Source organism: Pungitius pungitius, chromosome 19 (genome assembly GCF_949316345.1).
Source record: "Pungitius pungitius chromosome 19, fPunPun2.1, whole genome shotgun sequence".
Lineage (NCBI taxonomy): Eukaryota > Metazoa > Chordata > Actinopteri > Perciformes > Gasterosteidae > Pungitius > Pungitius pungitius.
In genome coordinates, this window is record NC_084918.1 from 8,535,685 (window position 1) to 8,547,305 (window position 11,621).

General features: G+C 42.9%; 2 protein-coding genes across 3 annotated transcripts; both read left to right on the forward strand.

Moving 5' to 3' along the window:
• Positions 1-8: 8 nt before the first annotated feature.
• armc3 (armadillo repeat containing 3) lies at positions 9-8,210 on the forward strand. 2 transcript variants are annotated; one of them, XM_062559050.1, is made up of 18 exons: positions 20-895; positions 1,113-1,161; positions 1,281-1,398; positions 1,704-1,829; positions 1,999-2,067; positions 2,166-2,341; positions 2,543-2,737; positions 2,921-3,104; positions 3,228-3,380; positions 3,467-3,575; positions 3,814-4,063; positions 4,294-4,430; positions 4,733-4,901; positions 5,053-5,147; positions 6,167-6,250; positions 6,930-7,097; positions 7,313-7,475; positions 7,645-8,210. In XM_062559050.1, the coding sequence occupies exons 2-18, from the start codon at positions 1,114-1,116 to the stop codon at positions 7,849-7,851; spliced, it is 2,451 nt and encodes an 816-aa protein (XP_062415034.1). In that variant the 5' UTR covers positions 20-895; position 1,113; the 3' UTR covers positions 7,852-8,210. The 2 variants fall into 2 exon arrangements, with proteins under 2 accessions (XP_062415035.1, XP_062415034.1); XM_062559051.1 differs by lacking the exons at positions 6,930-7,097; positions 7,313-7,475; positions 7,645-8,210 and having other exon boundaries at positions 9-1,161; positions 4,733-4,848; positions 6,167-6,922.
• A 225-nt stretch (positions 8,211-8,435) lies between these two features.
• Positions 8,436-11,092, forward strand: msrb2 (methionine sulfoxide reductase B2). Its single transcript, XM_037455628.2, has 5 exons — positions 8,436-8,694; positions 9,245-9,342; positions 9,722-9,798; positions 10,022-10,169; positions 10,371-11,092. Exons 1-5 carry the CDS (start codon positions 8,580-8,582, stop codon positions 10,491-10,493), a joined length of 561 nt encoding a protein of 186 aa, XP_037311525.1. The 5' UTR covers positions 8,436-8,579; the 3' UTR covers positions 10,494-11,092.
• Positions 11,093-11,621: the final 529 nt, after the last annotated feature.

An 11,621-nucleotide genomic window follows, 5' to 3' on the forward strand; every position in this document is an offset into this window, starting at 1 on the left:
GGAGGGGGGTGACAGCCTGCGCTTTGCAGTGTCTGCATCAGCCCCACCATCCCCCGTCCTTGGCTTGCTGTCGTTTAGATTAATCTGCGCCTCATTGTAGGGCAAGCAGAAGGGTGACAATGTCCCACGCCACCTTTAAGTAACGTGCGTGGAGGTCATCCGGTGCACGCTTCGCTCAGGGCCTCTATAGGAGCAAGCGTACTAGCAGCAATATTTCGATGACCTCCGCAGGACAAGTCTAGCATCCTCTCGACGCACATATGCACACACGTACAATCACTCACTTACACACACACACACACACACACACACACACACACACACACACACACACACACACACACACACACACACACACGCACACACAGCCTTTTGACTTTTTCCATGCTCCCCCATCCATTCCTTTTTTAATGGAGGATTAAGTGGACATGATAGTTACATGATAGTCAACTGGTAAGCAAACCCATTGAATATAACTGATTGCAGTAAAAGATTAATGTTTCCTGCATTTAATTGCACATTTTGTTTTGTTGTATTAAGTTATGTAATTCATCAATTGGCGGTAATTATGGTTTATCTTTTCTACGTCAGTCTTAAAATATATGTTGACATCAGTTATTTGGCAGTTACTTCGCCAGTCCTCAAAATAGTCAACGACGTCTGATATGTCATCAATTGGCTTGTCAAAGCAATGTTTGAGCCATAGACTGGATTTATTAATATAGTTCTTACCCTTAAAGACTCAACGTGGCATGCGTTGCCTAGCAACGCCGTGTCAACCTCCCTTTTCACAACACAAAACGTAACGTTACACCCTGGTTTCTTCTGGGCGGCTTTTCGTGTCAATCGCGCATTTTGAACTGGTTCTTTGGCTTGGGGTAATAAGGAAGTGCCCGTGAGTATCTGAAAAGTAAATCGCTAATTCGTCTGCTCGGTTTTAAGCATTTTGTAAACACTGTTAGCGTTGCTGAGATAAACAGCCTATATTAGCTCGTCCTTTGGCCAGCATATATATTACTGCAGGTCGTAGGGTTGACTGCATTAAGCAGAACGATTATATGTGATTAATAAACTTTGTTTAGAAAAAGATTGTTGAGCTCTCTACCTCACAGAATGGGAAAGAAGGGGAAGAAGGGGAGCGAAACTCCATGCGCGGAAACGGTGAGGGAATAATGAAAACACACTTCCGTGTCCATTGAAAAAGATAAGCTCCCGGGCATTGACATCCGATCAATTATAAGCAAGTGTTTAAATGTCTCCCCGCTTCCTTACACCCGCAGTTTGAGCCGCTTCCCTTTGAGGGCAAAACTCCAGCAACAATAGTGCTGCTGCTGAGATCTCCAGAGGAGGACATCCTCGCCAAAGCTTGTGAAGCAATCCACATATTTGCAGAAAAAGGTGAAGTAGACCACCCAAACACACACTCAGCAACCGTGTAGCGGAAAACCACAAAATGTGCTAGTTGCTTACCACTGTCTTATCTTTTTCATTGCTAATGTGATATCTACACCATCAATCTCATAGGCCTACTCGTAAACAGCTGATATATCCATAATACATCGAGACCCAAAATAAAAACGATCAACATGTAATACTATTATTACTTTTAATATTAATACTCTTATCTCCCCTACTTCACTGACACCACTCGGGTCTTGTCACGGTGCCTTATTTCCTTGCTCATGGTCTCCCCCTGTTGTTAGGAGACGAGAACCAGGTTTCTCTGCTGGGACTGGGGGCATTGGAGCCTCTCTGTCAGCTTATCACTCACACGAACCAGCTGGTCAGACGCAACGCCTCCATGGCTTTGGGCATCATGGCCAACAATGGTGCGTCACACAACATAAAATCAATGCAGAACATTTACTTGCCAGACGATTGAGGGTTTAGAGATTTCTCAACTGGCTACAACCCACTGTTTTGTTGTTGACTGGTGGATTTGCTCTATGAATGTGTTATTCAGTTATTAAATTATTTATTTTATATCTCCATTTCAAGACGTAGTAAGGATTGCTCTGAAAAAAATAGATGTCATTCCATCAATCATTGACAAACTGTCACCTGAAGGTGAGTGATTTAAATCTCAAGATGAATAGACTCATAGATAACGCTAGATATAAGAAGATGATTTTAAAAAAGCAATGCAATTTTCTTTCCTATTTAAGAAGATATAGTTGTCCATGAGTTTGCAACACTGTGCCTGGCCTCCCTGTCAGTGGATTTTGTGTGTAAGGCCCAGATCTTTGACAACAAGGGCCTGCCACCTCTGATCCGGCTCCTATCCAGTCCAGACCCCGATGTCATGAAGAACTCACTAGAGACCATCTTTAACCTGGTTCAGGTGACTCAAGGTCATCCGCCTACAGGAGGTTCAAAGGCTATGCATTAATATATATTTTTTTAGACAATCATCATCTCAAAAATAAGTAAAAGCATCACTGTGTGTTTTGAAATTTACTTAATCTTATGATGGGTGAAATTCAAATGTTTTCATATTTCTGTTTTTTACTTTTGTATCCTGTGGTGGAATGCATTCGTGAAGGATCACCATAGTCGCATGGCCGTGCATGAGTTGGGAGGGATCCCTCCACTCCTGGATCTGTTGAAGTCAGACTTCCCCGTTATTCAGCAAGTGGCTTTAAAAACACTGCAGAATGTCACCATTGATCAAGAATCATGCCACACCTTGAGGGAAAAGCAAGGATTTGAGAAGCTCATGGATATCCTCAGTAATACGGTGTGTGTGTGTGTGTTGGTGTATGTGTGTCTGTATGTGTCTGAGGGAGAGAAAACACATGCTTTTGTATGTCGTCATCCTGCGTGGACACTCATTCTTTACTCCTAATCCCTTTCTCTATCCCCTTCGAGGTCTGTGTACTTCCCATCCTCTGTCTTCTATTTGTCTTTTTATTTCTCACAGGAATTCAAAGACCTTCATGCTGAAGCCCTACGGGTAGTTGTTAACTGTATGAATGACAGCGAGAGTTTACAAGTGATCCACAAGAGTGGAGGATTGATGAGGCTGATGGAGTTTGTTGTCACTCCCAATATGCCTGAAATCCAGTCCAACGCTGTTAAATGCATCGCCAGGGTTGCTCAGAGCTGTAAGCACATAAAGAGACAGCTGTAATTTCCAGTCTACAGGTTTAGAAGTAATCAGGGTGCAACAGTTTATCTGTGTTTTTGTTTCAATGTGTGTGTGTGTGTGTGTGCATACACACGTGTAGCTGAGAATCGCAAACTGCTCCATGAGCAGAATGTGGAGAAGGTTCTTGTAGAGCTTCTGTCTGTGGGGGACGTCAGTGTTAACACAGCTGCCTGCAAGGCTGTGTTCGCCATGAGCTCCCACCTAGCCAGCAAGGACAGCTTTAGAGACCTGGGTACGTGCGTATTCACATGAGCACCTACACACACCAGTACACTCACAACGAGGAGGGGTTACTAAGTTAGGATTTATGTGTTTCAGGTGGTATCCCAGAAGTGGTACGGTTGCTGAGCAATGACAGTTTGGTTCTTAGAGAGGCAGCAACCCAGGCCCTCTCTAAGCTCACGCATAGCAACCAGCTCAACGCATTGTGAGTGATAGACAACATGTGACGTAATGCAAATATATCCCATTCAGTTAGTTACTCAAAAGGGACCTGGACAATTAACTGTTTCAAGGTCCTTTTTAGAGTATGAATCGTATGTGCAACTTGCTGCCAAATGCGTTAAACATCAAGTTGTGTGCTTTGTTATGAAGCTGCATATGATCTGCTATATATATATATATATATGAATTAACAGTGGATCTCTTATCCATTTTTGTTTCAGTGCGGTGTACGAGGCGGAAGGCCATGAGATTCTTGTCCAGCAGCTGTATGGAAGCTGTCCCAGTACGGTGGCCAATTCTGCTGCAACACTTGGCAACATGGCAGGACAGGAGGTCATCCGCTGCAGTGTCTTATCCCACGGAGCCATACGAGCTCTGGTGGAGCCCTTGAAGTCCAGAGATACACAGGTCCTGGTGAATGCCACGCTGTGCCTGGCAGTATTAGCCTGCGATAAAGAAGCTCGGGCAGAGGTTGGTGTCTAGTGAGATTCCATCCTTCTCATATTTGTGAATGACAATTGGAGATGTTCTGCATGAACGAAATATCAGTTAAAGGCACCAACACTGTTTTTATTGTTACTCTTTTTTTTCTTAATCCACGGCCTAATGTAAAAAACCAGGTTCATTAGAAACCACAGTTTGCAATGAATTGTCCAAGAATAGTTGATATGCTCTTCTGACTACTCCCTCCTTGTACAAAGCTACTACGTGCAGGAGGCCTTCACCCACTGGTCAATTTGCTGCACACCAATCAAAAGGAAGTGTTCCACAATGTATGCTTGGCTATCAATGCGTGTTCCAGTGATGTGCCCGCCGCTGTGGAGATGTGCAAATTTGGGTAAGACACTGTAGACAGATCATTATTACATGAAACATGACTGATGTCATGTAGAACTTTGAGGGGATATAATGTAAAGTGCTTTGATACGAAGTTACAGCAGAGTAAAGGTGCCGTTTAGCTTGATGAAGCCAATTTAGATAAGTTTGTTTAAAAGCCACTAGGTGGCAATATGGGACAGTACTATGCATGGCTCTTGTAGAAAGCGCTGCTCATTGTGTTTACATACAGTTTGTGTGCATGTGTTTCTTAGTCTGTGCATTTTCATATTCATCATCAATGTCTGTTTATGTGTGTCTCAGTGCCTTGGAAAGGCTTCAACAAATCAACCAATCCGCGACTCACAGAAGCAGTTTCAGCAGGTTGGCCATGATGAGCCTGCTTAACTCCAATTTGTCTGTCAAATACAGCCTGACAGGTCATTTGGCCCCCACTGACATCATTAGTGATGGCTTCTATGACACCGGGAAGGTGTGTGTATGTATGTATACTATTGAAATGGATGCAAAACAGAGGTCACTTGAAGGAATGTGAGCCTAGTCAAAGATACTGTAGAAAAGAATATTTTGACAACTACATTATCTTGCACAATACATCTTTTTTTTCCATCTCTTTCTGTTAGGCCCCTGCAGGTCAGAGCATTCTGACTTTAAAGGAACTGTCCGAGCAGCCTGTCAACGAGCAACGGCCCGTCATTGTTGTCAACACTGCAAAAGCGTGGGTTTTTTGTGGATCTCTTTCATTCATTAAGTCTTGAAAAAGATACAACTAAATATTATTTATTATTTAAATGTATCAAATTCTAATCCAGTAAAGTTTAGACAACGGGGAGAGATAATAAAAATGTATCTAGGAACTCCTCAAACTATGACAGCTAACTGAACGTCTTACACAACAATTATTACGGAGTGGGAAACAAGGAAAACCACACCAGCCACACCACGTAGTCGGTACAATTTATTCTGGCTGTTACATTACTATCACCCTCCTCCAATCCATTGGTCCACCCACACGAACACACACAACCCCCCTCCTCTCTCCCTTGTTAGTGTGGCCTCTCAGGGTAAACAACTCCATTTTTTCAAGATGGCAAGACACTCAGAGTAAAAGATCTTTTGTGTTTAGACTAATGAACTTACGCGCGCAATGATTCACAGCCATCAAGGTGCCTGCACATAATACACATGCAACCTGACTGAGACACACACTGACACACAAACAATAATGAATACTATACATAATACAACTTGTAAATGCGCGCACACACACACACACACAGACAGACATACGCATACACTAATGCTCCCAAAAGCTGCCAGCATTTGGAGGAATTAACTTCTCCAAAGGGAGCAGTTCCCCCTCAGGGTACCTCCGGTCCACCCCTTTACCACAACATGCCCCCATGCCCCCTTCAGCATACACCCACAACATCTCAGGAATTCTTAAGCAGTGGGTTATGTAATCCATGGATAAGCGTGACCAATGCATAAAATAATGCTTTTCCTCCATCTCCTGATCAAACAATGTGAATTACGCTGACCAGATTTGTTTGCGTGTTATTTCTGGACATGAGAATTTAGACTTTCAAACACAATGGTAAAGCACTTTTGTAGGTTTTGCAGTCATATAGTTCAAATAGATTTGGTCATCATTTTGAGGGTAGCCGAGGAATAAATTCTTGTTTGTACACTAATATGTACAGAAACTAATGTTTTATCATTATCCTTTTGTTGCAGAGAGGCTCTGGAAGTCAGAGAAGTGAGGCACAGCAACCAATCAGAAGCAGACACCAGCAGCAAGGCAGGCAGCAGAATAACAAGGTGAGAGTGTCTGAGTGTGAGGGATTGGGATGTACACATCTTCATCAAATACTCACTGACCTTGGTAATGGGTGGACCAGGACGAAGAAAAAAATAGAGAACGGGGGGGACAAGTGTGATGAGGACAGTCAGAAGTTTACTGGCCGGTAATGATTCTGAAAACACAAGTAAAACTGGTTCAATGAAATTAAACAGTCTGAACATAACTCTGAAAGCATAAAACATAGTGTCCAAGAACAACAAACTTTCACAGTGGTTGCAACAACAAACTGGCAAAGTGTGAATGAAGAACCGGGGTACTGCAGAGGCATGTGCGTGGTGGAAGGCAGTCGCGGGTAGTCAGTGGTAACTGGGAGCCAGGAAGGAGCGAGGAAAGGAGCGCCATTCGGATATGTACGAGTCCTAGTACCATATCTAGTGTGCCAGAACAACATTTAGTATGTCTCAATACAAAGTATGTCAAATGCAATATGCCAAAAATATCACTGCATTCGGTCAAATTTTGCAGAATGAAATATGTTAATAGAGAAAAACCCGGAGTCACTACCGAGACTGTGGCAGTATGGTAATTCTAAATGTTTAATTGTTGGTTTTATTATCCCAAAGATATCCAATCACTACATTTAATGGCGTAAGATACTATTGTGTGGTGAAATAGACTGATTTACTTTCAATACAGGAAGAAGAAAGAGGATGACAAACGGAAAGAAGAGAACCAGAATGAGACTCCTCAAAGGAAACCATGGAAGATGATGGAGGACGTATCTTTACAGGTTCTACTTAAAGAGGCCAAAGAATCTATTATCCCACTAAGTGATGAACGAGAGCAGTGTGCTGCCTTGGCCAGGTAACGGATTATTGCAAACGCTTATAATCTCATTTTACATGATACCAATGCCAATGCCACAGACTAATAAAGTGCACACAAACAAATGAATATGATATGTAACAGCATTTTTAAAATATAACATTGTTTGCCTTGAGAATGCTAAATAAATGCACAATACATTTCCTAGGCTTGTGCTTTGTAATTGTTTTTGTGTGCATGCTTTTGGATGCCAGGCTGGTGAGCGAAGCCATGGGCGGAGCTGTGGAGATGGAGAAGCTGCACGAAGTCCCATGGCTGCTGCACCTCAGCGAGCTCAAGTTTCTGCTTCAGTCTAATGTCGTTCCCATTGGCTTGATCAACAGAGGAATCTACTGCCACAGGGCACTTCTCTTCAAGGTACCGTCGACCGACTTTACATCTTCCAACATACTTTTCTAAAGCTCTTCTCGATAAGTTCTTCCCATGCTTCACTTAAGGTCTCACCCTTTGAACCCTATTCCTTATGTCCATTTCTTGTTTCCAAGCCATAGTTTCCAAAACTGTCTCCTCCCTCTGGCTTTTTCAGTGTCTGGCCGATCGCATCGGAATGAGCTGCACACTTGTCAGGGGCGAGTACAACCGTGCTTGGAACGAGGTGCTCCTCTTCAATGGGAATCCCTCCAGGAAAGAGCACTCTTCAAAGGCCTGCCGCTACATAGTAGACCTCATGCACCAGCCCGGGAGCCTGCTGAAAGCCAGCACCCCTGCTGCTCTGCAATACCAGACTTTATAGAAGACTATGCCATGCCCACCCTGATCATTTTAAATAAATAAACATATAGACCAACGCTGAAGTGTACACAATGCTGTGACCAGACCTTTTTATCGAGACTTATTATAGATGAAGATTAGTATTCACTGAATGGGAATCCTTGGCTATCATTCAGAGTGCCCGTGGATTACCTCATTGCACACATAAGCATAAGAAAATCCTTTTGTGTCTTCCTCTCGATGAAACACACAAATGTTGACCTGGATCTATGACACAGAGGGTCTACAATGTATACCTGCAGAGAAAAGCCAGAAAAAAGTGTGCAGTAATTGTTTTATGTTGTTTGGAGGATTAGCGCCCAATAAAGTTCCTTGAATAGATCTTTTCTTTGCTTTTATTTCTCACTATAGACTGTTTGTTTGTAATGATCTCACGGATCAATGCAATATTACACAAAAGTTGTTTAAAAATGTGCTTATAGCAAATGAGATCCGAGGCACATTCTTTGATTTGTGATATCGAGCCGAATGGAAATCGACCACTTTTCCCCCTTTGTTGAGCTTTTCCTTTTTTTCCCCCCAGCAGTAAAACTGCTACACAATGACTTTGCCCTTTGCACAAAAGCCAGCGGCAGGGATGTTTGAGTCGGGTCACCTACAGCCAGCAGCTTCGTGCAGCCGGTGAGAACCTGCGTGAACGAGCGCGCGCCCGGCTCGCACTGACTTCGGACGCACTCGGCAGCAGCGGACATGTCTGGTTCGGTCTCCCGGCTCTTACTGGTCCCTTACTGGCGCGCAGCGGCCGCAGCCGTGCGGCTACCGAGCAGGACCCCGCTGGTCATCCGCACTGTGGCCACAACTCCAGGTAGGCTACCGGTTATGTTTTACTAATCCCGTCTGGTATTCCAGAAGCGCAACCCCCCCCCCCCCCCCCCCCCCACGGCAGGTGCACCACGCTGCAGCGTTCTCACGAAGCGACCCGGATGTGGGAACACGAGGGTTACAGGTCCACAGGGGTTAACAAAAGGAGCAGGTCTGCAGGGGTTAATAATGTATTAGGGATTGGATGGGGTTTTCCATATTTAGTTTATTCTAAATGTTAACATTGAGTTAAATTATAGGACACATATGTTAGAAATGTTACACCTTTCAGCTTTGAGCAGTGTGTTAATTATGTAGAAAGAATTTTTTTAAAGTTTTGCTGTAGTTTTAAGGGTATGTGGAAGAATTTTGAAAAGGTCAAGAAAGTCCTGCCAACAGGTTTAGTTGTTTTTCTGTTTGATGTATGCTGAATTTAATTGATTTATTCATGTGTACTTGAGTGCTTTATTTGATTGACCAGGATTACCTTCAACTAGTTTAATGTGCAATTAGCAAATTCCTCTATACATTTCTCCTTCTTCTGCTCCTTGCAGGCCTGCAATCTCTCACCCGATATAACAAGACCACAGATTGGCAAAAGAAACTGACCCCAGAACAGTATGTAGTGACCAGAGAGAGAGGGACTGAAGTGGTGAGTACCGACACATCAGTGCACAGATTTGTGCCAAAGCAACACTATATCCGTCCATAGCTAACAGACATACATCCTGTGATATACATTGGCTCAGTTCCAGGTGGACTTTACTCTTGTGTCAGGTTCAATCTGCTCAGTTACAAACCTGCTATTTTATTAATTGGAAGCTCTCAACGTGCATTTGTATTAACACAAGGGGGATGTGCTATTACAAATAAGGACACATTACTGTATTGTACAGAGTCTTTATCTCCGGAAACTTTAAGGAGAAAAAGAAAACAACATTTAACTGTTATTCCTGTGTATCAGGTCCTAACACTGTGTGTGTGTGTGTGTGTGTGTGTGTGTGTGTGTGTGTGTGTGTGTGTGTTTCCAGCCCTTTAGTGGGATCTACCTTAACCATTCTGAAGTTGGGATGTACCACTGTGTTTGCTGTGAGGCTCCACTTTTTAGGTAACACTTTGGACCTTTGGAGTTAATGTAATGATACATTTGTATTCCTACCTTTTATTACTGTCTTTGCACCATCAGGGTTGCCACTTAATTTAAAAGTGCAATAGATATAAAGACATTCTAATAAATATTACTGGTTGATTTTGTTTATTTTGACAGCTGTGAGAATTTTGGTGTTGAATGTTCATGCTCAGTGACTAAATGTTCCTTCCTGTATTAAAAGTTCAGAGGCTAAGTATGACTCGGGGACCGGCTGGCCTGCATTCAAAGAAGCTCATGGGACATGGGAGCGGGATGAAAGCCACGCCTCCATCATTCGTCGCCCTGACAACAGCCTGGGTAGTGCTGGGACCGAGGTTCTTTGTAAAAATGTGAGCTTTGTTTTCTGAGAGCCGGTTCTGTTGTCTTAGAATATTTGTTTTTCTATAGCTCTGTGTGCAGTTTGAAAATAATATAATTGTTTAAAATGTGTCTCATTTATACTTTGTATTCAAAGTTTCATACGCAATATTCTTAAAATACAAGACATTTGCATCTTTGATTAGTGTGTGACTCTCCTGTTTGTGTTGCAGTGTGATTCCCACCTGGGTCACGTGTTTGATGATGGACCGGACCCGACTGGTCAGCGGTTCTGTATTAACAGTGTGGCCCTCGCGTTTAAACCCAGAGAAAACAACAAACCTGACATTGATTAGCACTGAGACCTGAACCGAAAAGAGAAATACATGTTTCCTTTCAAAGTCCTCCTTAAAGTTCATTTAGGTGGCGAAATGATGGGTCACATGAACTGCATTCAATGGTTTGGACCTAAACATGTTTGCAAGTGAGAAGCTTTATGTGGAGATTATTATTATTATTAATTATTGAATTTCAAACATCCTGGTGTTTATTAAACTGGTAAAAAAAAATAACATCAGTCTCTTGTTAAGTAAAAGTTTATGTATGCACTGGAAGGTCTACATACAGAACATACTTTACATTGTTGACACAAACTCAAACTTCAGATCAGCTCCTTCAATTGAGATACTTCCCCCCCAAAAAGTTAATTAAAGTTTTGTTGATGTCGTAATTTTGTTTAAAAAAATACCTTTATGAATGTCTTAATGTCAGATTCACAAATGGCTTTTTGCTAAGTATTTTTGAACATTTTAACTTACAGGGGCTTAGAAATGAAAATCTGTTAATGTGTATGAAAAATATAAAAGAATGGGTTAAAACATGAATGTAATTCGGTGTCTGTTAAATTGTAAAGTTGTGTGGGGATGTGCAAATTAAAGAGTCTGAGTCAGCTGGAGGCTTTGGTTGTGGTTTATTTGAACCTGCCTGCCTCAGAGTCTCAGGTAATGGAATCCAAAGAGCTGCACGACGCTGACTAGTGAGTCACATGGTGTAAAAGGGCCCAGAGGGGCTGCACTTGGCCTCAGACTTTTGAACCTCTTGTCTCTGTAGGCGAAGTACGCAGAGTCTACGAAGGGGTCTGAAGAAGGGGACATGATCTAGCATTTTTATTTTTTTTGGGGGGGGGGGACGAGACGAGCAAGGTTGGAGGTCTTGAGCAGGCTGGTATGTGGCCGATCAGCATCGTGCTTCAGAGAGACACTGAGCCGGGGACGCTTGCTTAGCAGAATTTCGTCCCTCTCTAGAATAGAGAGAGGCGGGATTGTAGTAGTCACGGGGGTAGCAGAGAGGGACGGCGTTATAGTCCCCCCCCCAACCCCCGGTTGGGCTGTGATGTTGATTTAAAGTGTTCTCTCTGGTAGAGCTTTTAAGAAACTTTACAAAGCGGGGTAGTTGATGCTTGAGATTGCCGAGAACAATAACTA

Excerpts from the sequence above, each read along its gene's own strand:
- msrb2 (XM_037455628.2), top strand. The coding sequence starts at position 8,580 with ATGTCTGGTTCGGTCTCCCGGCTCTTACTGGTCCCTTACTGGCGCGCA. Across the intron at positions 9,343-9,721 it reads GAGAGAGAGGGACTGAAGTG|CCCTTTAGTGGGATCTACCT; the intron begins GTGAGTACCGAC and ends GTGTGTTTCCAG. Across the intron at positions 9,799-10,021 it reads TGTGAGGCTCCACTTTTTAG|TTCAGAGGCTAAGTATGACT; the intron begins GTAACACTTTGG and ends CTGTATTAAAAG.
- armc3 (XM_062559050.1), top strand. The coding sequence starts at position 1,114 with ATGGGAAAGAAGGGGAAGAAGGGGAGCGAAACTCCATGCGCGGAAACG. Across the intron at positions 2,738-2,920 it reads TGGATATCCTCAGTAATACG|GAATTCAAAGACCTTCATGC; the intron begins GTGTGTGTGTGT and ends TATTTCTCACAG. Across the intron at positions 3,105-3,227 it reads CGCCAGGGTTGCTCAGAGCT|CTGAGAATCGCAAACTGCTC; the intron begins GTAAGCACATAA and ends ACACACGTGTAG.